Raw genomic sequence first — 21413 nt, forward strand, 5'->3', positions numbered from 1 at the left:
CCAGTCCTCAGGCCCTCAGCAGCGTGGCCTTCCCGGAAGCCCCCACTGTCTCGGTCAGCCTTTCCAGCTGTTCTCTCAGGCCTTCCATCCTTTCCTGGCCTCTTCTATTCCTCGCCATTCTTCCTACCCTTCTCCCCGCCCCATCCATCCTGGGCATCCTCACCACATGCCATCTTGCTCCAAGGTTAGGGCCACAGAGGCTGCATCTCCGTTGGGATGCTCCTCAGGCTCTGAGGGGCAACTGTGGAAGACAGAGGTCAGTCTGACTGGGTGGCTTGACATGGTCAGCCCTGGACAGAGTCAAGGTGCCCTACAGGTCCCTGCCCACCTCAGCACCTCTACGCCTCTCTGCATGTCTAGGTTTAACCAGGTGGTACAGGGGCTAGGCAGACCCCTACCCCAGCCTCCTTCCTGAGTGGCCCTCTCAGGATCTGACTTTCATGAGGGTTAGGCCAAGAAAAAGACCAAAGCTGGTTGTGGTGGTGCACGCCTGTAGGATTTGCTGAAAGAGGTAGAGGCAGGAGGATCACCAGTTTGAGGCCAGTCTGGGCTACACATTTTTAAAAAAAGAAAAGAAAAGAAAAAGACCAGACCAAGAAGGAACAGAAGGCGTTCGGAGTGCCTGGTGGCTTGGCTACACTTGGTTCAGTTCCCAGGGCTGGTATTCTAGCAACTTCAGGATGAAGCTGAGACCCCTCATTCTGCTCCTCTGCCCAGGTAGAGAATTGTAACCCCGTTTCTCCTCACCTCCTTCTAGAAAAATCAGCATCCCATTCCTCAAGGAGAGGAATTACTTCTGCCCACTGGACCTTCCATTCTCTCTCCCTTTCAGGATGTCCCTTACCCAGGTACGGAGCCATTGAAGGGCACTTCTAGAATCCACAATAAACTCCTGCCTCCTCTCTTCAGCCTCCAGAAGCAAAGGGGCTTCTATGAGCAGATGCCAGGGGTTCTGACTTCTGCACGCATGCTGTGGTGCGTGTGCACCGAACCCCACCCCACACACAATAAAGAAATATTGAGATGTAATTCGAAAAATTTACCCTGGAGAAATAGTTCAGGTGTTAAAAGAGTACACTGTTCTTCCAGAGGACCCCAGTTCTGTTTCCAGTACCCAAAGAGGATAGTTGACTCACCACCCCATGTGACTCCAGGGTTAGTGGGTCTGATGCCCCCTTCTGGTCTCTGTGGGCACTGCACTCATGTGCACATCTTCTTACACAGAGACACAGACACAGAAATAGAAATTTAGCAGAATAAAAGTCCTAAGATAGAAATCTTCAAAACCCAGCCTCAGAAGAATGAAAATGACGACAGCAAAACAAGAAACAACAAATCAATCTGGACATCTCTTTGATTTATCTTTTTGGCCTTCGTCCTGTCTGTGTGTGTGGCCCACATCTGTGGTGATGGGGTCGTCCATGCTCTTTTACTGGGTGTGAGTCTCACAGAAAGTGCTTGTTTGTAGGTTTATTTACTTGCTGAGATGACACGGAACCCAGGGCCTTCCCCCTTTGTGGGGTAAGACCTCCTCCACTAGGCTCCTCTCAAGTCAGTGAATCACGTGTCCCTGTGTGGGAGCAGAGGAGGAGCCTGTGCCTTCTGACTCTGCCCGCACTGCTGGGAACACGGGCAGCTAAGCGAGCAACAGAGGAGCAGTATTAACCGTGGGTTTCTCAGTTTGCCCGTGGACTCTGTGCTCTGCGGTCATGTGTGTGCCCATAGGCTCTTAGATTCTATGCTGTCCCAGAGAGTGCTGCCTTGCAGCGGCAGAAACGGGGGGGGGGGTGGGGGGGTGGGGGCTGAGCTCAGGCCTGGCACTGAGGACAGCAGAGAAGAGACCTGCTGGTTCTCGATCTTTCCAGCTGTGGCCTCCTCGGGTACTGTGTGAGAATTCAGCTCTGTGGAAACCTTCCAGCTTTGCGACTACCGTCCCCTGGCCATGAGCCTTCTTTCTAGGCCAGGCTTGCCCCCTCAGCCCCTGAGGTTCTGGCTAAAGTCTCCTCTCAGATCCGGAAGCGACTGGATGAGTTCCCTGCCTGTCTGACTCCCATTTAGTCAGTCCCGCCAGACCTTGTCTTTTCCCATAGATGTCCACCGTTGCTGTTTGGACTTTTAAATGCTGCTTTTAAGCCTGTCTGCTGCAGGCCCACTCCAGTACGGAGTGGGAAACGGGGCTATCCTATAGGGTGGGTGGTGACAGCCTGTGCAGCACCTTCTGTCCCCGGAGCAGCCTGCTGGGCTGTTCTTTGAATTGCCAGGGCCCTTGAACCCCGACGTCCTCCCTCCCTCCGACAATTAGACACCAGTCAAGTGTGAAGAGGAAATCTGCTTTATTTGTCATTCTTTCTGGGGCGGCCATGGGGGGTGAAGGATGAATTCTAAAGGAATCGCCAAGATGGCTCAGCGCTCGGAGAAAGCAGACTCAGGGTCGCAGGCGGGGTCCATGCGGCAGCCATCTGCAAGAAAAATGGGTCAGTGGCCTGAGCTGCAAACACGAAGGCTCCCTGCCAGGCAGTCCTGCCAGCCCACTCCTGCTCACCCGGGCTGCAGCAGACGCCCGCGGCGGCGCAGCGGCCCCCGCTCCCGCACGGCTTCTGGCCAGACTGGCAGGGCGAGGGCAGGTAGTTCTCCTCCTGGCAGCGCAGAGCCTCGGCGGTGCCCACGAAGCAGCCCAGCTCGTCGGCGCAGCAGATGTTGGGTCCGAAGCAGCGGCCTTTGCCGCCAGGACCGCAGGGGAGGCACTGCGGGAAAGGAAGCGAGTGGGCGCAGTGCACGGTCCTCGGGCTACGGTCCCGTATCGGAACGGTGGCCGGGCGAGGGGCAGTGGGAGCTCAGGCGTTGTCTCTGCCTTCGCGGCGTCAAGCGGGAGCCTAACCCTGCCTAACGCCTTGGGTTCCCAAGAGTTGGGGTAGGACTGGTAGAGTGCGGGATGCTCTGCGGGCGGGAGTCTTCTCTGGTCCTTAGCGCTGCTGGGACCGGACCGGATGGGGAGACTCACCTTGCGCGTGTCCAAGTCCAGCGCAGCCCTCTTGCCGCCCAGGGGACAGTTCTGGATGTAGCAGGCGGAGGTCAGAGCCAGGAGGCCAAGCAGGCAGCAGGCGAGACTGGGGCAGGCCATGGCGCTGGTGCTGAGTCTGAGACCCACCAGAAGTGATGGTTTCTCCGGCCCAGCCTGGCCTTTTTATATCTGGGCACTGCCTTGGCGGAGCACTGTCTTAAGAGCGCGACTGCATGACTGGTCACAGCGGGTCACTACGGGTCAAATCACTCCACACCACTCAGAGGCAGGCCCTTCATTTTCAGGGTCTAGGCTAGGGTCAAGGTCACCGCCTCAGCTAATGGACTGGAGCTTGAAAGCAAGGGGTGTATGAGTTAGAAGAGGAGAGAAAGAATTGGGTGGGGTGGTGGAGGGGCAGCCTAGCCTGAAGCTATTTTCACAGACGTCTCCAGTACAGCAGATGGGGCAGGAGAGGGAAAGTGGCTGTGGGAACCCTTACATGTCCCCGAAACTGGGGTGGGGAGAATGATCACATCTTCTTTCAACTTCTGAATGCAGTTCAGCCCTCTTCCGACTAGACGGTAAGACAAAATATCAATAGAGGTCAAAGCTAAGCAAACCAAAATAAGAGAAAGAGAGAAAAACCACAGCGAAACAAAAGAAAAATCATGTTTGTGTTTAAAATTCTGTATTAGAATTATTTATGTAGACCAGGCTGGTCTTGAATTCACAGTGGTCCACCTGCCTCTGTCTCCTCCCAAATTCTGGGATTAAAAATTATCCAGTACCATGCTAGGTGCCTAGACTCCTGCTTGCAAAAACACTTGCCATCAGCTGCCTGAGTGTGCCCAACAGGTGACCTCAGCTGCAGATTATCACCGGGTCCAAGGACATACCCTTCCCAGGTGGCCACATGGGATGGTTAGTTCAATTGGGCACAAATGCTGGGCACTTCTGGCTACATTTCAGCTGTGAGCTGAAGGTTTGCTGAGGACGGATGCCTCGTGCAGTTCATTCGCAGACTGCTTGCCTAGGGTGAGAGACCTCGGGCCCAGTCCCCAGCATGACAGCAATCATGCGTTTTGGGAACAATTTTTGCATTATATTTTAAAAATTAAAATAATTTTAATAATTCATTTTATGTGCATTGGTGTGAAGGTGTCAGATACCTTGGAACTGGAGTTACAGACAGTTGTGAGCTGCCATATGGGCGCTGGGAATTGAACCGGGTCCTCTGGAAAAGTAGTCTGTGCCATTAACCACTGGACCAGGTCTCCAGCCCCTTTTTTATTCCTATTTGTGTGTATGTTTGTGTTTTCAGATTTCCTTGGAGGCCAGAAGAGGATGTTGGATCCTCAGGAGCTGTAGTTAGAGGGGGTTGTCAGTCGATCTCTGTGGGGCTTGGGAACAAAGTTCAGTCCTCTGCAAGAGCAGTATTCACTCTTAACCACGGAACCATCTCTCTAGCCCCTGTTTTTTGCATGTTTAATACAGTTTAAAAGGAAAAACATTATGGCAGGAAGGCATGGAAGATTCGACCCCTGTATTTCATGGCTGAGAAATAAAATACAGATCTCCAGGGGGGACCAAAGACTCACTGCCTGCTTCGAGGGCTTGCCTCAATGACCGGAAGGCCACCTATTGGGCCCTTAGCTTAAATATCTTACCATCTTGGGGCTGGGGAGTTGGCTCAGTGTTAAGAGTTGCTTTTTCAGAGGACCCAGGTTTGATTCCCAGCACCCACATGTTGGCTCACAACCATCTATAATTTCACTGTAGTCTATATCTGCTGTGAAGCCACTGCCTTCTTCTGATCTCCAAGGGCACCAGGCTCACACATAGTGCAATACATACATGCAGGCAGAACATGCATAAGCATGAAATAAAATAAATAGTTCTAAAAGGAAGATTAGGCCGGGCGGTGGTGGCATACATCTTTAATCCCAGCACTTGGGAGGCAGAGGCAGGCAGATCTCTGTGAACCCGAGGCCAGCCTGGTTTACAAGAACTAGTTCTAGGACAGGCACCAAAACTCACAGAGAGGGGGCTGGAGAGATGGCTCAGTGGTTAAGAGCATTGCCTGCTCTTCCAAAGGTCCTGAGTTCAATTCCCAGCAACCACATGGTGGCTCACAACCATCTGTAAAGAGGTCTGGTGCCCTCTTCTGGCCTTCAGGCATACAGACAGAATATTGTATACATAATAAATAAATAAATAAATATTTAAAAAAAAAACTCACAGAGAAACCCTGTTTCGAAAAACCAAAAAGAAGAGGAAGAAGAAGAAGAAGAAGAAGAAGAAGAAGAAGAAGAAGAAGAAGATTAGGCCAGGCGTTGGTGGAGCACGCCTTTAATCCCAGCACTCAAGAGGCAGAGGCAGGTTTAAAGAAAGGAGACGCATTGCTCAGATTCTTGTTTTTATTTGATTGTTTTGAAATAAGATCTCATTATATTGTCTTGGTTGGCCTGGAACTTGTTGAATAGACCAGGCTGGCCTTGAACTCACAGTGACCCATTTTCTTCTGCCTCCCAAGTGCTGGGGTTAAAGGTATGCGCCACCATGCTAGGTACCTAGACCCTTGTTTAAGAAAACATTTGTCGGGCTGGAGAGATGGCTCAGTGGTTGAGTACTGCCTGCTCTTCCAAAGGTCCTGAGTTCAATTCCCGGCAACCACATGGTGGCTCACAACCATCTGTAATGAGATCTGGTGCCCTCTTCTGGCCTGCAGACATACACACAGACAGAATATTGTATACGTAACAAATAAATAAATAAATTAAAAAAAAAAGAAAACATTTGTCATCAGCTGGTGGAGTGTGGACAGCAATGGTCTCAGCTGCAGAGAGCCACCTAGCTGGTCACAGAGAATGGTTGGCCCATTTTGTTACAAACTAATTGTCCCCCAGATTTGGGCTGTAGGTCAGCAGATCTGCACAGTGGTGCTGCTCGTCTGTCTCTTCTCTTCCACAGAGGTGGGTCCCAGGCCCGTGTTCTAAACTCCATTTCAGGCTGCTTCCTTAGGACGTGACCTGCAGCCTCCAGGAAGAAATGACAGCCAGTGTCCCAGAGATCAGCTCATGCCCTCTCTGGCCCTAGGGAGAGTGGAACAGCCCCTAGGCTCTTTGTCTTCACGGTTAACCTCCTCGACAAGGGACTGAAGTCAACTGGGCAAAGCAGGCTCCAGAGCTCATCTGATCCTGAGTCACTGGTGTGAGTTGAACTCAGCGAGTCAAATGCTGAGTTGGTGGTCAGGTTGACCTGTATTACAAATCAGCTCATTTCTCATCCAGATTAGCCTGTTGGCATTCTTGGCGTAGAAGGCCAAGAGCTTGACCCCCAGGATGGCCCCAGAGACCTCCCACATACTCTGCGGGCACAGTGATCTCATCGAAGGTAATCTATGCACATAAATTAGCATGTACTAATATGCACGTAATGCTCTCATGAGGCCAGCATGCCTTCATGTGCTCACCAACTTATCTGTGCCTGGGACACCGGTAAACAGCAGACAGAATCCTTGTCCTCAGGCTGGGGCCACAGCTTAGCAGGAGAACACTTGTCTAGTGTAATGCAAGGCTGTGTTCACGAAGCCTTGGGTACAGTGTCAGCACCAGGAGAAAAATCACTATCCTCATGGGGTCATATGACACTGAAGGAGGCAAGATGTGAAGTAAGAAGCATATTACATTGGGTTATTGCTTTCGTTTAAATCTGAGTGTATCCCAAGGATCCATGTGTCATATTGTAGGTCCTTACGAAGGTGTATCGGGAAGACATCGAGATCTTTAAGATAGAGACCAAGGGGGAGGTCATTAGGTCATTGAGGGCATGCCCACGAAGGGGTAGTGACACCTTGGTCCCTCCTAGGTCTCTTTTAGTTTCCCAGCCATGAAATGAAGGGGTTCATTCCTCCATGTGCTCCTACCGTGATCGTGGGTTGGTGCCTCTGAGACTATGAACCAAAATAAATCGTTTCTTCCAGGTATAACGGCACACAGCTGTAATCTCAGCATCAAGACCAGTCTCGGCTAAAAAAGAGTTCAAAGCCATGAAGGAGTTTATGGGATACTATCTCAAAATCCACCAAATTAAACCTTTTGCTTTTACAAGTTAAAAATTATCGGGGTTTTTTCTCTAGTAATTAAAAGCCACCGAGGAAACAAAAGCGCAAGCACAACACACTCCAAAGGCAACCCGAGCTTAGCAGGGCTGGTGGCAGGCCGCGGGCTGGGTGCCTAGACAAGGTCTCTGTCTGGATCCCGAGTGAATGTGTACTGTTTGACACGGGCCTTACACGCAGGAGAATTAAGCAGCCCTCCCCCCGCCGCTAGGGTGTGTGTGTGAGGTGAATAGGGATTAAGCTTCCTCTGGTCTGAGTGCAGATACCGACAGTGTGTTCTAGAGTTTACAAAGGATTGGCCAGTGTGTGCTTTAGCCAATAGAAATTGCAGCCTCCTCCTGGATGTTTACAACCTGTGGTTGTGCCAGAGCCTAGGCAGCCCCTCCCCCTGTGCTGTGCACAAGGACGCACTGAGGTCCTGGGCAGCTGCACACAGCCCCTGGCCCCAGCCTTCCTGCGTGTGTGTCTGTTCTTCATTCTCTCAGCACCCTACTTGCGTTTCCAGACCCAGGTTGTGCAGGTGGAGGACTGGTAAATGCTCCGGAAAGAAAGGGAGCACCTCTGTTGTTCTCCTTCAGGTGACCTGTGAGTGGAGAGGAGAGGAAAGAAACCGCGGTGTGAGGAAGACCCGTGTATGAGGAACACCCGGTGCTCTGCTGCTGTGGACAAGTAGACACAAATGTAGCCTCTTAACATAAAATCCATTTATTTTATTTATTTTTTTAAATATTTATTTATTTATTTATTTATTTATTTATTATGTATACAATATTCTGTGTGTATGCCTGCAGGCCAGAAGAGGGCACCAGACCCCATTACAGATGGTTGTGAGCCACCATGTGGTTGCTGGGAATTGAACTCAGGACCTTTGGAAGAGCAGGCTGAAAGACCCCTGCAGTATAGACAAACAGCTAAGCAGTAGCAATGCCAGGCTTAAACTTTGGAGCAACACAAGTAACATTAGAGCAGGGAAGTTCGACTTGAGAACAAGGGCGGAGAAGCCAGGCAAGATATCTGCGGTCAGCCGGTCAGCCATCTGGCCCCAAGCGATAAGGAACCCGCAGCTGGCCTGCTCTAATGAGAACATCCCGTTTGCTTAGGGAAACAGGATGCCTATAGTCAGCACATGTGCCCAACTTAGAATATCAGTAATTCACAGAAGAGACAACTCCCCCTATGAAAGATCCCAGCTTAGCTGCTGTAACGTCATTTCACAAAGCTTTTGACGAACGACTGTAAGTGCAGAGTAAGGTCAGGGTCCCTGGCTGCAAAACAGGATATTTATATCCATAGATTCGGACAGGACATCAATTAACAGGATATCTGTTCCCATACATCTGTGCTGGGAAAGGAAAAACCACCTGTGCCCCTTGCCCCATTCCAACTGATCACTAACAATGCATTTGCTTCTGTAATCTGCTTCTGCTGCCCTCTTTCCTATAAAAAGACCTTCCCCCAGTCTGCAGGCGCGCTTGTCTTCCGAGAGACTAAGTCGCCCCAGGTACCTGTGTACTGAATAAAGCCTCTTGCTATTTGCATCCGAAGAGTGACTCGCTGTTCCTTGGGAGGGTCTCCTCAGCCTGAAAGACTGCCCACCACTGGGGTCTTTCATTTGGAGGTTCCACCGAGATTTGGAGACCCCTGCCCAGGGACCACCGACTCACCACCGGGAGGTAAGCTGGCCAGCACAATTGTTTTCTGTCTGTCTTCTGTCTTTTATGTTTGCGCCTGCGTTTGTACTGGTTAGCTAATCAGATTTGTATTTGGCGGACCCGGGGAGGAGCTGACGAGCTCGTACTCCCCACCGCAGCCCTGGGAGACGTCCCAGTGGTGTTTGGGGGCCCGATTCGTGGCCCATTTGCAGTTTGTGAGTCGCATGGAACTGGGACTGTTGGGGGCTGCCCCACTGTCTGAGGGATTCGTGACTCTTTTGGGAGACGAGGAGCCCGGGTCCTCAAAGTCTCCGTCTGAATTCTTGCTTTCGGTTTTATGCCAAAGCCGCGCTGCGAGTTTCTGTGTCTGTCTAAGTTGTATTTTGTTTGTCTGTCTAATTGTTACTGTCACCGCGGTTGAGAGAATGGGCCAATCTGTAACCACCCCTCTAAGTCTGACTTTACAGCACTGGCGAGACGTCCAAGACATTGCAAATTACCAGTCAGTGGACGTTCGGAAGAGATGCTGGGTAACTTTCTGTTCCTCGGAATGGCCCACGTTCAATGTGGGCTGGCCAAGGGATGGTACTTTTGACATCAATGTTATCTTACAGGTAAAGGCTAAAGTGATGGATCCTGGCCCTCACGGGCATCCAGACCAGGTCGCGTATATCGTGATCTGGGAGGCGATGGCTTATGACCCACCGCCCTGGGTCAAGCCTTTCGTCACCCCGAAACCCCCTCTGCACCTACTTTACCCCCTCCACTCCTTCCCACCCCAACGGGACCTCCGCCCCACTCCTCCCTGTACCCAACCCTCACCAAGTCCCCGGTGCCCAAGCCCCCTCCTCCAAAAGTCTTGCCCCCAGATGATGACCTACTGATGGACCTCCTCACGGAAGGCCCTCCCCCATATCAGGAGCCAGCTCCACGGCCTCCGAATGAGGCTGACTCAACTGAAAGAAAAGAAGAACAAGCAGCGCCAGCCTCTGCTGGTCCTTCTCCGATGGCCGCACGCCTGAGGGGACGAAGGGACCAGCTGCATGCAGCGGATACAACCTCCTCACAGGCATTCCCTCTTCGCATGGGAATGAACGGCCAACTGCAGACCTCTACAACTGGAAACATAATAACCCTCCTTTTTCTGAGGACCCCTCTAGGTCGACTGCTCTGATTGAACCTATTTTGATTACCCATCAGCCTACATGGGACGACTGCCAACAGCTGCTGCAGGCCCTGCTGACTTCGGAGGAATGGCAGAGGGTCCTCCTGGAAGCCCGGAAGGAAGTCCGGGGACCTGATGGCCGCTCCACCCAATTGCCTAATGAAATAGATTCTGCCTTTCCCCTTGAATGCCCCTCTTGGGATTTCACCACGGTGGAAGGTAGGAATCACCTAGCCCTCTATCGCCAGTTGCTCATAGCGGGTCTCCACAGGGCGGCTCGACGCCCAACGAATTTGGCTCAGGTAAAGCAGGTTATACAGGGGTCAGAGGAAACTCCCTCTGCGTTCCTTGAGAGGCTCAAAGAGGCTTACCGCAGATATACTCCCTATGACCCTGACGACCCCGGACAGGAGACCAATATCTCCATGTCTTTTATTTGGCAGTCAGCTCCAGATATCAGACGCAAGCTGGAGCGTCTAGAGAACCTCAGGGAAAGCTCACTCAGGGATCTGCTAAAGGAAGCAGAAAAGATTTTCAATAAGAGGGAGACTCAGGAGGAGAGGGAGGACCGCCTAAGAAAAGAAGCTGAGGAGAGGGAAAAGGAAAGGGAAAAAGAGAGGGACCGCAAGAGACATAAGGAAATGAGTAAACTTTTGGCCACCGTAGTGTCAGGGCAAAGACAGGATAGACAGGGGGGAGACAGAAGAGGGCTACCCCTCGACAAGGACCAATGTGCCTACTGGAAAGAAAAGGGGTCTTGACCCAAAGGCTGGGGCCCTGGCGGCGGCCAATAGCCTAACCTTGCGGAAATGCCTGGGACCAGACCGGACCTGACGGATCAACCCCTCCGGGATGCGGATGTCACCTGGTACACTGACGGCAGCAGCTTTCTGCGGGAAGGTGAGCGAAAGGCGGGTGCAGCGGTAACCATGGAGACCGAGGTGATCTGGGCACAGCCTCTGCCTGCGGGAACTTCTGTGCAGCGAGCAGAGCTTGTCGCCTTGACACAAGCTTTGAGGATGGCAGAAGGTAAGAAGCTCAATGTCTATACTGACAGCCGATACGCTTTTGCCACTGCTCATGTTCATGGGGAAATATACAGAAGAAGAGGGCTACTGACTTCAGAAGGAAAGGAAATTAAAAATAAAACAGAGATCTTAGCCTTGTTAAAGCTTTATTTCTGCCTCGGAAACTGAGCATTATACATTGCCCAGGACACCAGAAAGGAGACAGCCCTGAGGCTCGAGGAAACCGGCTGGCTGATGAAGCCGCCAAACAGGTGGCCCTGCAGGCTCCGCTAGCCATACTGCCCATGCACCAAGATAAGAGAGACCCCCTCAAATATGATGAGGAGGATCTAAAGCTCCTGGCAGACATGGGAGCGGAGCAGGACCAGAAAACGGGCGAATGGACATGGAAGGGAAAAACAGTGATGCCGATGGCATACACTTATAAGATGCTTGATTACTTACATAAATTGACCCATCTAAGCCCCCGAAAGATGAAAACTTTGTTAGACCGGCAGGAAACTTTTTGCTATTTACTAGGGCGAGACAGCATCCTCCAAAAAGTTATGGACAAATGTAGAGCATGTGCACAGGTAAATGCAGGAAAAACCAAGGTGGGACAGGGGGTGCGAATCCGTGGACATCGACCAGGAGTACAATGGGAAATTGACTTTACTGAAATAAAACCAGGCATGTATGGATACCGATACTTATTGGTATTTATGGACACCTTTTCGGGATGGGTGGAAGCCTTCCCGACCAAGCATGAGACAGCAAAAATTGTGACCAAAAAGCTGCTGGAAGAAATCTTCCCCAGGTATGGCATGCCCCAAATGTTGGGCACTGATAATGGGCCCGCCTTTGTCTCCCAGGTAAGTCAGTTGGTGGCCAAACTATTGGGGATTGATTGGAAATTACATTGTGCATACAGACCCCAGAGCTCAGGACAGGTAGAAAGAATGAATAGAACTATTAAGGAGACTTTAACCAAATTAACGCTTGCAACTGGCTCTAGAGACTGGGTACTCCTACTACCCTTGGCTCTATATAGGGCCAGAAACACTCCAGGACCCCATGGACTCACTCCTTTCGAAATACTATATGGGGCGCACCCGCCCTCCATTAATTTCTTTGACTCCAACATTTCAAACTTTGCTAATAGCCCTTCTCTGGAAGCTCATTTGCAGGCACTCCAGATCGTGCAACAAGAGGTCTGGAAACCCCTGGCTGCGGCTTATCGGGAGCAATTGGATAAACCAGTGGTGCCCCACAACTACCAGATTGATGACACGGTGTGGGTTCGCAGACACCAGACTAAGAACTTGGAACCCCGCTGAAAGGGACTATTGTCAAGCGGGGATGGGACAGGCCCCCAGGGGACTATAGAGCAAAATGTGGAGAGACAGAAGGCACCTCGGGGTGGGGCAACTTCCGATGTTCCAATGCGACCTGTCTACCCCTTCAGATATCATTCACTGAGGCGGGGAAACAGGCTGCTGGCTGGCAGTCCGGATATCAATGGGGCCTGAGATGGTACCTATTGGGCGTGCAGCACGGGACTAACCCCCTGTGTGTCCTCCTCTGTCTTAAACATGTCCTCTGATTACTGTGTGCTAATTGAATTGTGGCCAAAAGTAACTTACCATGAACCAGAGTATATATATACACTCAGTTTGAAGGAAGACTTAGATTCAGGAGAGAACCAGTGTCTCTCACCCTAGCCCTCCTACTTGGGGGATTGACCGTTGGAGGCATCACGGCGGGGGTGGGGACCGGGGCAACGGCCCTTGCCGCCACCCATCAGTTTGAGCAGCTACAGGCGGCCATGCACACTGATATGAAAGCCTTAGAGGAATCGGTCAGTGCACTAGAGAAGTCCTTGACCTCACTATCTGAGGTAGTCCTACAAAACAGACGGGGACTAGACATATTGTTCCTGCAGGAAGGAGGGCTTTGTGCAGCCCTAAAGGAAGAATGCTGCTTCTATGTAGACCACACCGGATTAGTCAGAGACAACATGGCAAAGCTAAGGGAGAGACTTAAGCAGAGACAGCAGCTCTTTGAATCTGGGCAAGGCTGGTTTGAGGGAATGTTCAACCGATCGCCATAGTTCACTACCCTGATTTCCTCCATCATGGGACCCTTAATCATACTATTACTGATCTTATACCACAGCTAAATGAATAAAGGGTTTTATTCAGTTGATAGAAAAAGGGGGGATGAAAGACCCCTGCAGTATAGACAAACAGCTAAGCAGCAGCAATGCCAGGCTTAAACTTTGGAGCAACACAAGTAACATTAGAGCAGGGAAGTTCGACTTGAGAACAAGGGCGGAGAAGCCAGGCAAGATATCTGCGGTCAGCCGGTCAGCCATCTGGCCCCAAGCGATAAGGAACCCGCAGCTGGCCTGCTCTAATGAGAACATCCCGTTTGCTTAGGGAAACAGGATGCCTATAGTCAGCACATGTGCCCAACTTAGAATATCAGTAATTCACAGAAGAGACAACTCCCCCTATGAAAGATCCCAGCTTAGCTGCTGTAACGTCATTTCACAAAGCTTTTGACGAACGACTGTAAGTGCAGAGTAAGGTCAGGGTCCCTGGCTGCAAAACAGGATATTTATATCCATAGATTCGGACAGGACATCAATTAACAGGATATCTGTTCCCATACATCTGTGCTGGGAAAGGAAAAACCACCTGTGCCCCTTGCCCCATTCCAACTGATCACTAACAATGCATTTGCTTCTGTAATCTGCTTCTGCTGCCCTCTTTCCTATAAAAAGACCTTCCCCCAGTCTGCAGGCGCGCTTGTCTTCCGAGAGACTAAGTCGCCCCAGGTACCTGTGTACTGAATAAAGCCTCTTGCTATTTGCATCCGAAGAGTGACTCGCTGTTCCTTGGGAGGGTCTCCTCAGCCTGAAAGACTGCCCACCACTGGGGTCTTTCACAGGCAATGCTCTTAACCTCTGAGCCATCTCTCCAGCCCCATAAAATCCATTTATTCTGTCAGTTGTCAGGCAAAGTCTGGGCAGGCCTTCTCTACCCATGGTCTTCAGCAGGCGTGAGTTCCTTAGCTCTGCTAAGGAACGATAAATCACGTGACAGCTCACATCTTTAAGATATTGTGCCAGGAGATGGCGGTGCACACCTTTAATCAGAGGCAGGCAGATCTCCGAGTTAGAGGCCAGCCTGCTTTACCCAGGACAGTCAGGGTTACATAGTGAAACCCTCTTGAAAATTTTTTTTTTTTAAATTTATGTGTATGAGTGTTTGGCTCAAATGTCCATAGAGGTCAGAAGAAGTTGTTGGGTGCACGGGAGTTGTGCAAAGATGGGGGACACACCATCAAAGTCTATTAAACCAGAAGCAAAGTTTATTCCAGAAACAAAATTAAAAATTAAAAAATAAATCTCCATGGGGCACAGAAAGCTCATCAGCTAGCTGAGACCACAGCCAGAGAAAGAATGTGTAAGGCTGTGGCAAAGGATGGTTTCCAAACTCCTCCTTTTTTTTTTTTTTTTTTGGTTTTTCGAGACAGGGTTTCTCTGTGGTTTTGGAGCCTGTCTTGGAACTATCTCTTGTAGACCAGGCTGGTCTCGAACTCACAGAGATCCGCCTGCCTCTGCCTCCCGAGTGCTGGGATTAAAGGCGTGGGCCACCACCACCCGGCTGAACTCCTCCTTTTTATAGCATGAAGTAACAAGCATCAGGCACGAGCAAGGGAGTTTTTAACAATCTCGAGGTAAACTCAGATACAAATTGCTTTTCTTTGCAGTTTTCATTAACAGAGCTTTTTAAGTTAATCTAGTGTTTGTATTTAGCCCGCTGTCTTCTTCTGGCACTTTCTGGTCACCACCAGACACTCCCCTGATACTGCCAGTTTTGTGTAGCAGAGGAGGGTATGGGAAAAATGCACAACCAGAAAGTCAGGTACCGTCATTTAAAAGACAACTCAGCTCACATCGATTGCTGGTTGTGAGTGGTGGGGTGGAGGGTTATCTAAAATCTGACCCTCAGTTAGCAGTGGACCGCTGCAGCCTTGCAGAGCTCTAGGTTGTAAAGCGGAGTAACCCACTGTTAATTGTTAATCCTTAAGCTGCTGAGAAAGCAGCTGACAGTCTGCTCTCATTCTCCTAGGCTTACAGCTTTGTATTTCTTTTTTTTTAATTATTTATTTACTGGGGGCTGAAGAGATGGCTCAGTGGTTAAGAGCATTGCCTGCTCTTCCAGAGGTCCTGAGTTCAATTCCCAGGAACCATATAGTGGCTCACAACCATCTGTAATGGGATCTGGCGCCCCCCTCTGACGTGCGGGCATACATTGAGGCAGAATATTGTATACATAATAAATAAATAAATAAATCTTTTAAAAAATTATTTATTTACTATGTATACAATATTCTGTCTGTGTGTATGTCTGCAGGTCAGAAGAGGGAACCAGACCTCATTACAGATGGTTGTGAGCCACCATGTGGTTGCTGGGAATTGAACTCAGGACCTTTGGAAGAGCAGGCAATGCTCTTAACCACTGAGCCATCTCTTCAGCCCACAGCTTTGTATTTTATCTCTACATTCTTTTTTTTAAATATTAATTTATTTATTATGTATAGAATATTCTGTCTGTGTGTATGCCTGCAGGACAGAAGAGGGCACTAGACCCCATTACAGATGGTTGTGAGCCACCATGTGGTTGCTGGGAATTGAACTCAGGACCTTTGGTAGAGCAGGCAATGCTCTTAACTTCTGAGCCATCTCTCCAGCCCATCTCTACATTCTTATTTCTGAAGTCTACATTTCTATCTTCTTATTCTTGGACTCTTCAAAGTCCTCAGATCCCCCTGGAACTGGAGTTCCAGACAGTTGTGAGCCGGCATACAGGTGGTGGGAAATGAATCCTTGTGCTCTTAACCTTTGAACCATCCCTCCAGACTCTGCTTCTCTGAGGCCTAGGAGACGAAGGAAGAGTGAAAGACTGTCTTTTCCTCAAGTCTCTGAGCATGGGAATGCTGGCTATTCATGCCAGCTCCAGTGGCAGGGAAGGCTTTCCAGCTGTGGGCAGATATTCCCTTTGTAAACTTTGTAAACCCTCAAGGCCCTGCCCCCAGACTTCCCTAACTGTCCTAAAGGCTCTAAGGCCCACTCCCCGTCCAGAGGCAGGAGAGAGTGACAAGAAAAAAAATTCCACCAATTTCTGAGTTTGCCCCAAGATCTAGCCACAGCATCCCTCCAATCCCAGGCTCCCCTGAACAGTTTTTAACCTCCCCCAACCCCACAAGAATATATATATATATCCAGCCTTCTGCTCAATTTTCTGCTGCTTCTCACCCAAGCAGAGGCAGCAACTCTCCTGGGTTTTTCCCTCCCAGTAAATCTCTTGTGTGAGGTTTGTAGTATGCTATGACATTGTGGTTTTCCTTGGCTCCCAACTGTCCGGATCTTCTCTTTCCATTTGAACTGTAGCATTTACAGGCAAGGCCAAGGCTCATATTTTATCTATCTATCTATCTATCTATCTATCTATCTATCTATCTATCTATCATCAATCTATCTATCATCAATCTATCTATCTATCTTCAATCTATCTATCTATCTATCTATCATCAATCTATCTATCTATCTATCTTCTATCTATCTATCTATCTATCTATCTATCTATCTAGGGTCTCACTATGTAACCCTTGATTAATTAATTGAGGTAGGGTGTTACTATATAGCCCTGGCTGTTCCAGAACTCTCTATGTAGACGAGGCTGTCTTCAATCTTGCAGAGATCGGCTGCCTCTGCCATTACTCTGGACTTCGGAGCTCTTTTAAAGGGCTCTCTTGACTGGCTGTGATGGTCCACACCTTAACCCCAGCACTGAGGAGGCCGAGGAGCGCAGATCTCTGTGAGTCAAGGCCAGACTGTCTGTGCGGGTTTCAGGCAAGCCAGAGCTACTTATGGACCCTGTCTTACAAACAGCTCCCCTTGGGCTGGAGAGATGGCTCAGAGGTTAAGAACACTGACTGTTCTTCCAGAGGTCCCGAGTCCAATTTCCAGCAACCACTTAATGGCTCATAACCATCTGTAATGAGGTCTGGTGTCCTCTTCTGGCATAGAGGTGTACATGCAGGAGGAACATTGTATACATAATAAATAAATCTTTAAAAAAAAGAAAGAAAGGGCTGGAGAGATGGCTCAGCGGTTAAGAGCATTGCCTGCTCTTCCAAAGGTTCTGAGTTCAATCCCCAGCAACCACATGGTGGCTCACAACCATCTGAAATGAGGTCTGGTGCCCTCTTCTGGCCTGCAGGCATACACACAGGAAGAATATTGTATACATAATAAATAAATAAATATTTAAAAAAAAAAAGAAAGAAACAGCTCCCCACAAATGAACCAACAGCTCACTTGAGTAGGTCAGACCCATCAGCTGGCGTCACTACAGTTTGAACTGAAACTGAGCAGAAGCCTTCAAGACATCACACCTTTGTCTGTTACACCAGGAGTGCACTGTGCGGGGGACACTACACCACTTTTGCACACCTACCAGAGCCCTCTGCCTGTTACACCAGGAGTGCCCTGTGTGGGGGACCTACACCACTTTTGCTGTGTTTTTCTTTTGATTAGAAGAAGTTACGGGTCCCACTCGCACGTTGCAAGAGATTATTACCAGGTGTGGGCACCAGGGGTGGGCACCAGGGGTGGGGACTGCAGTAACCGTTAGCACTCTACCCCCAGGGAGGGGCCACTTCAAGACTGGACAAAACAGTCTATAAAGAGCTATTCTGAATCCCTTTTCATTATTTCACTCACTTCCTTATGAGAGCCACATTGCTTTTTTTTTTCCCTCTGAATATTTTATTGCTGCTTGTGACATTTAAAACTTAGAAAAAGCTGTTACTGCTACATTCCCAGTATTGAGCTGGTGAGGCTCAGGTTTCACCTTGTCTGGTGATCATCCTTGTCCAGACACTAACTCTAGCAAGAAATCCGTACAAATGGGATGGGAGAGCTGACTGGCCTACTGTGTGCTTCTGTGTAGGAATCCATATGCATGAGTTGAACTAGAGAAAACGCCATGAGAGGCTGCAGTGAGGTTGCTGGCCTGGTGACTCAATTTCCTCCTTCTGCCATGCGGGTGCTGGGCACTGAACTAGGTTACCAGACTGGGTAGCAAGCCCCCTTATCCACTGGGCCATCTTGCTAGCCCAACCTCTTTGGGTTTGAAACCCAGCCACCTCCATTCCCTCTCAAGTATCTTTACTAACATTTTTTTTTTTCTTTCTTGACAAGGTCTCAAAGAGAAAAGAGAGGACGTCACTCTGTAGCTTAAGCCGGCCCGGAATGCAGCCTCCTTCGGCCTGTCTCCCACGTGCTGGTGTTAGTTACACGCCGTATGTCTAAATACACGGCTCAGTTCTGTCACAAGTAGACAGGAATAATACCGGTGTCTGCCTTTAAGATTATTGTGATAAAGGAGAACAATATGCAAAACTATGCTCAGTGCCTAGGATAAAGAAAATGCTTCATACACGTTAGATGCCTTTTTGCTTTTTTGGTCCTCATTCGAGGCCTCAAATCCAGGGCCTCACACATGCCAAGAATTTGCTCTACACTGAGCTATGCCCCAACCCCTCTTAATTATGTCGTTTTGGATTCATACCATTGAGCCGCCAGATGGCATCAAATTGGAAATGAATTTCTGAAAGGCTTGTCTGTGACTCCCCCTATCACTGTCAAGTCTCACCATGGTCGTGACAGAGCAGAGAAAAAAGTTTACACTTTGGTTACATTGTTTGAGAAGCAAACATAAAGAAGACATCAGTATCCAGCTAGGGTTGTTTAAAGACTCTGGGTTGTTTCCTGTATTGGGGATGGAACCCGGGGCCTTCGTAAGCAAGCACGCTACCATGAAACTGCACCCTGGAACCCAATAAGGCTATTGAAACACAGCTTAGATTTTTATAATTTATTTGTATTTTATGTGCATTGGTGTTTTGCCTGTATGTATGTCTGTGTGAGGGTGTCGGATCCCCTGGAACTGGAGTTAGACAGTTGTAAGCTGCCATGTGGGTGCTGGGAATTGAACCGGGGTCCTCTAGAAAAGCAGCCAGTGCTCTTAACCGCTAAGCCATCTCTTCAACTCCCCACAAGGCTAAATAAGTGAGGCTGGCTTTAAACTCACGTGGAAGGTGCTGGCAGGAGCGTGCCACCATGCCTACTGTTTTTACTATTTCTGTGTCTATGTGCCTGTGGAGGCGAGAGGCATTGTATCCCCTGGAGTTGGAGAGTCAGGGAGCGGTGAGCTGACCGGCTGGGTACTGAATTTAGATCTTCCGGAAGAACAGTACTGGCTCTTAACCAGTTCCCCTGACAGGTTCTAGACTTCAAGGTTTTAGCAATTTAACCCTTAACTGGGCTTGAGGAACACACCTTTCATCTCTGCACTTGGGAGACAGAGGGAGGTGGATTTTTTTAAGTTCGAGGCTAGCCTGGTCTACATATGGGACTCTAGCACAGCCAGAGAGAGACTTTGTCTTAGGGAGAAAAAAAGGAAGGAAGAAAGGAAGGAAGGGAGGGAGGGAGGGAGAGAGCCTGGGTTAGGTGAAAGCTGCTTCTGGCTAGTCAGCTAAAGACCCAAAAAGTTAGGGACAAATAAACTTATTCTCCAAAAAAGTCAGACAACAAAGGCCTTTGGCTTTACAAGCCGTTTAGGCTCTACGGTGACTGCTTACTCCTGTCCCCAGGGCACCGCAGGACAGTCAGTGAACAGGCCAGACGGGGCTACAGTAAAACTTTACTTAGAAAAGCAGCGACCATTTGGTCCACAGTCCTCCGTGAGACTCAGCAGATAGCTTGGCTGCTAGAGGGGATGTAGTCCAGCTTGATCTTTTGTGTGACAGGAACTTCCCAGAGACTGATGCTGTCCTGAGTTGGTATGTAGTGTCGGAACAACTTCCGGTCAGGTGGTTCGCTCAGAATCTGGGGTGGGTGGGGGCTGCTCTAGGAAAGGCTCAGCCGTCTGCCCTAGGATGCACACGGGGCTCTGTGGCAAGCACTGCCCCTACTCTGATTTCTTAGGAGCCTCTGTGCTCAGTTCCTGACCACCTGCCCTTCTCTGGTGATGGCCCAGTTGTAGTTCTTCGGGGAGTCCAGCGCTTCTTCTATCCGTGCCTCCAGGTTCTCGCGGGTGATGAAGTTTTTGGCCTCTTCCTATGGGAAGGAAAAAGTTAGCTACAAGGGAGCTCCACCAGAGCCGGCGCTCTGCAGAGTTTACCGTCTCTAGCCCAGGAAGGCGGAGGTTCCAAGTGCCCTTAAAGAAGGGTATCTCGGAGTGCCGGGCCTTGCTGCCCGTCATTCTCTCAGCAGACTAGTACTAGGTGACCTCAACCACCTTTGCCTGCTTCTTGGCCAATCGCCCATCAGATCTCTCAGCCAGAACCCAAGAACCAACCGTGACAACCTGCTGAGAGGGGGCGGACTCTCCAGCTCGTCAGGAGCTCTTACACTGAAGAAAGCTTCGCTGTCTCAGTTATGGGTGTCCCTGATGTGACTATCTCCTGCGAGGGCAAACACTCCCTTCTTGTGCGGAGCGAGAAGACTCCCCGGAGTCCCCAATGCCTACGCTCCCCATGACCTTGACCCACCTGCAGCTGGAGGACTTCTTGCTCTTTCAGTTGCACCCAAGCCTGTTTTTCCCGGGCCCTCTGGGCCTGGTCCTCGGCCCGTCGCAGCTCCTGGTCCCGTGCTTCCAGCTGCAACCTAGCTATCCTGAAAGGGGCGAGAGGCCGAGGGTGAGGGGGCCCGCGGCTGAGCCTGGCCCCGAGCCAGCCCACCCAGCCCACCCAGCTCTTCACCCCCGCCAGCACCTTAGCTGCTGCAGCCGCCTGTTCTCCTCCTGGTTCCAGGCCATGAGCGCCCGGTGCTCCTCGGCGGCCTCCCGCACCCTGCGCTCAGCCAGGACCCCGGACCGGGCCTCATACGCCTTCCTGCGCACTTCCGACGCGAACTCTTGCCTGGGTGGGGACGGGCTTCAAGTCGGCACCCATCCTCCCTCCCCAACACTCCCGGGGGCTGCCGATGGCCGCTTGCCCTTTCCACACACCTGAGCGCGCCCACGGTCTGCCGGTACTGCCGATAGCGCTCGGTCAACACGAAGAATTCCGCGGGGTCCACTGCGGGCGGCATCTTCACGCGCCCGACCTTGGACTTGGCAGGCGGGTCGTGGCGGGTTTTGCGGCCGCGCGCGGGCAGGACCAGCACAGTCGAGGGCTGGCACCCGGGCCGCGGGGCCAGGCGCTTCAGGGCGCGCAACATGACAGCGGCGGCCGGCGGCAAGCCCGGCCCGGAAGTGGCCGCGGAGCACCACGGGAGTCGCGGTCCCATCGGGGCTGGGCTTTTGTTGCCTGGCCTATCGCCTCCCCGGAGTCTCGGGACGAGTGGGAGGGGCGGAGAACCTTGATGGACACCACTCGACGGCAGCGT

General features: G+C 50.5%; 3 protein-coding genes across 3 annotated transcripts; 1 reads left to right on the forward strand and 2 right to left on the reverse strand.

Annotated features, from left to right (window-relative positions):
• Positions 1-2320: 2320 nt before the first annotated feature.
• Oxt (oxytocin/neurophysin I prepropeptide) lies at positions 2321-3319 on the reverse strand. Its single transcript, XM_041670911.1, has 3 exons — positions 3002-3319; positions 2543-2744; positions 2321-2459 (listed from the first exon to the last, which is right to left on the reverse strand). The coding sequence occupies exons 1-3, from the start codon at positions 3119-3121 to the stop codon at positions 2404-2406; spliced, it is 378 nt and encodes a 125-aa protein (XP_041526845.1). The 5' UTR covers positions 3122-3319; the 3' UTR covers positions 2321-2403.
• Positions 3320-6342: 3023 nt separating this feature from the next.
• On the forward strand, positions 6343-10719 carry LOC121460046. Its single transcript, XM_041670161.1, has 4 exons — positions 6343-6394; positions 8869-8984; positions 9241-9387; positions 9737-10719. Exons 1-4 carry the CDS (start codon positions 6343-6345, stop codon positions 10697-10699), a joined length of 1278 nt encoding a protein of 425 aa, XP_041526095.1. The 3' UTR covers positions 10700-10719.
• An 8225-nt stretch (positions 10720-18944) lies between these two features.
• On the reverse strand, positions 18945-21310 carry Mrps26 (mitochondrial ribosomal protein S26). Its single transcript, XM_041670472.1, has 4 exons — positions 21034-21310; positions 20798-20944; positions 20576-20699; positions 18945-20141 (listed from the first exon to the last, which is right to left on the reverse strand). Exons 1-4 carry the CDS (start codon positions 21243-21245, stop codon positions 20022-20024), a joined length of 603 nt encoding a protein of 200 aa, XP_041526406.1. The 5' UTR covers positions 21246-21310; the 3' UTR covers positions 18945-20021.
• Positions 21311-21413: the final 103 nt, after the last annotated feature.

The sequence above is a fragment of the Microtus oregoni genome, unplaced genomic scaffold (genome assembly GCF_018167655.1).
Source record: "Microtus oregoni isolate MIOR12 unplaced genomic scaffold, Mior012 000020F_ref0000438, whole genome shotgun sequence".
In the NCBI taxonomy this organism is placed as follows: Eukaryota; Metazoa; Chordata; class Mammalia; order Rodentia; family Cricetidae; genus Microtus; species Microtus oregoni.

Excerpts from the sequence above, each read along its gene's own strand:
- LOC121460046 (XM_041670161.1), top strand. The coding sequence starts at position 6,343 with ATGGCCCCAGAGACCTCCCACATACTCTGCGGGCACAGTGATCTCATC. Across the intron at positions 8,985-9,240 it reads CGATTCGTGGCCCATTTGCA|CACTGGCGAGACGTCCAAGA; the intron begins GTTTGTGAGTCG and ends CTGACTTTACAG. Across the intron at positions 9,388-9,736 it reads ACATCAATGTTATCTTACAG|AAAAGAAGAACAAGCAGCGC; the intron begins GTAAAGGCTAAA and ends CTCAACTGAAAG.
- Mrps26 (XM_041670472.1), bottom strand. The coding sequence starts at position 21,245 with ATGTTGCGCGCCCTGAAGCGCCTGGCCCCGCGGCCCGGGTGCCAGCCC. Across the intron at positions 20,700-20,797 it reads AGGCGGCTGCAGCAGCTAAG|GATAGCTAGGTTGCAGCTGG; the intron begins GTGCTGGCGGGG and ends CGCCCCTTTCAG. Across the intron at positions 20,142-20,575 it reads AAGAAGTCCTCCAGCTGCAG|GAAGAGGCCAAAAACTTCAT; the intron begins GTGGGTCAAGGT and ends TCCTTCCCATAG.
- Oxt (XM_041670911.1), bottom strand. The coding sequence starts at position 3,121 with ATGGCCTGCCCCAGTCTCGCCTGCTGCCTGCTTGGCCTCCTGGCTCTG. Across the intron at positions 2,745-3,001 it reads TGGACTTGGACACGCGCAAG|TGCCTCCCCTGCGGTCCTGG; the intron begins GTGAGTCTCCCC and ends CCTTTCCCGCAG. Across the intron at positions 2,460-2,542 it reads GGGCGTCTGCTGCAGCCCGG|ATGGCTGCCGCATGGACCCC; the intron begins GTGAGCAGGAGT and ends TTTTTCTTGCAG.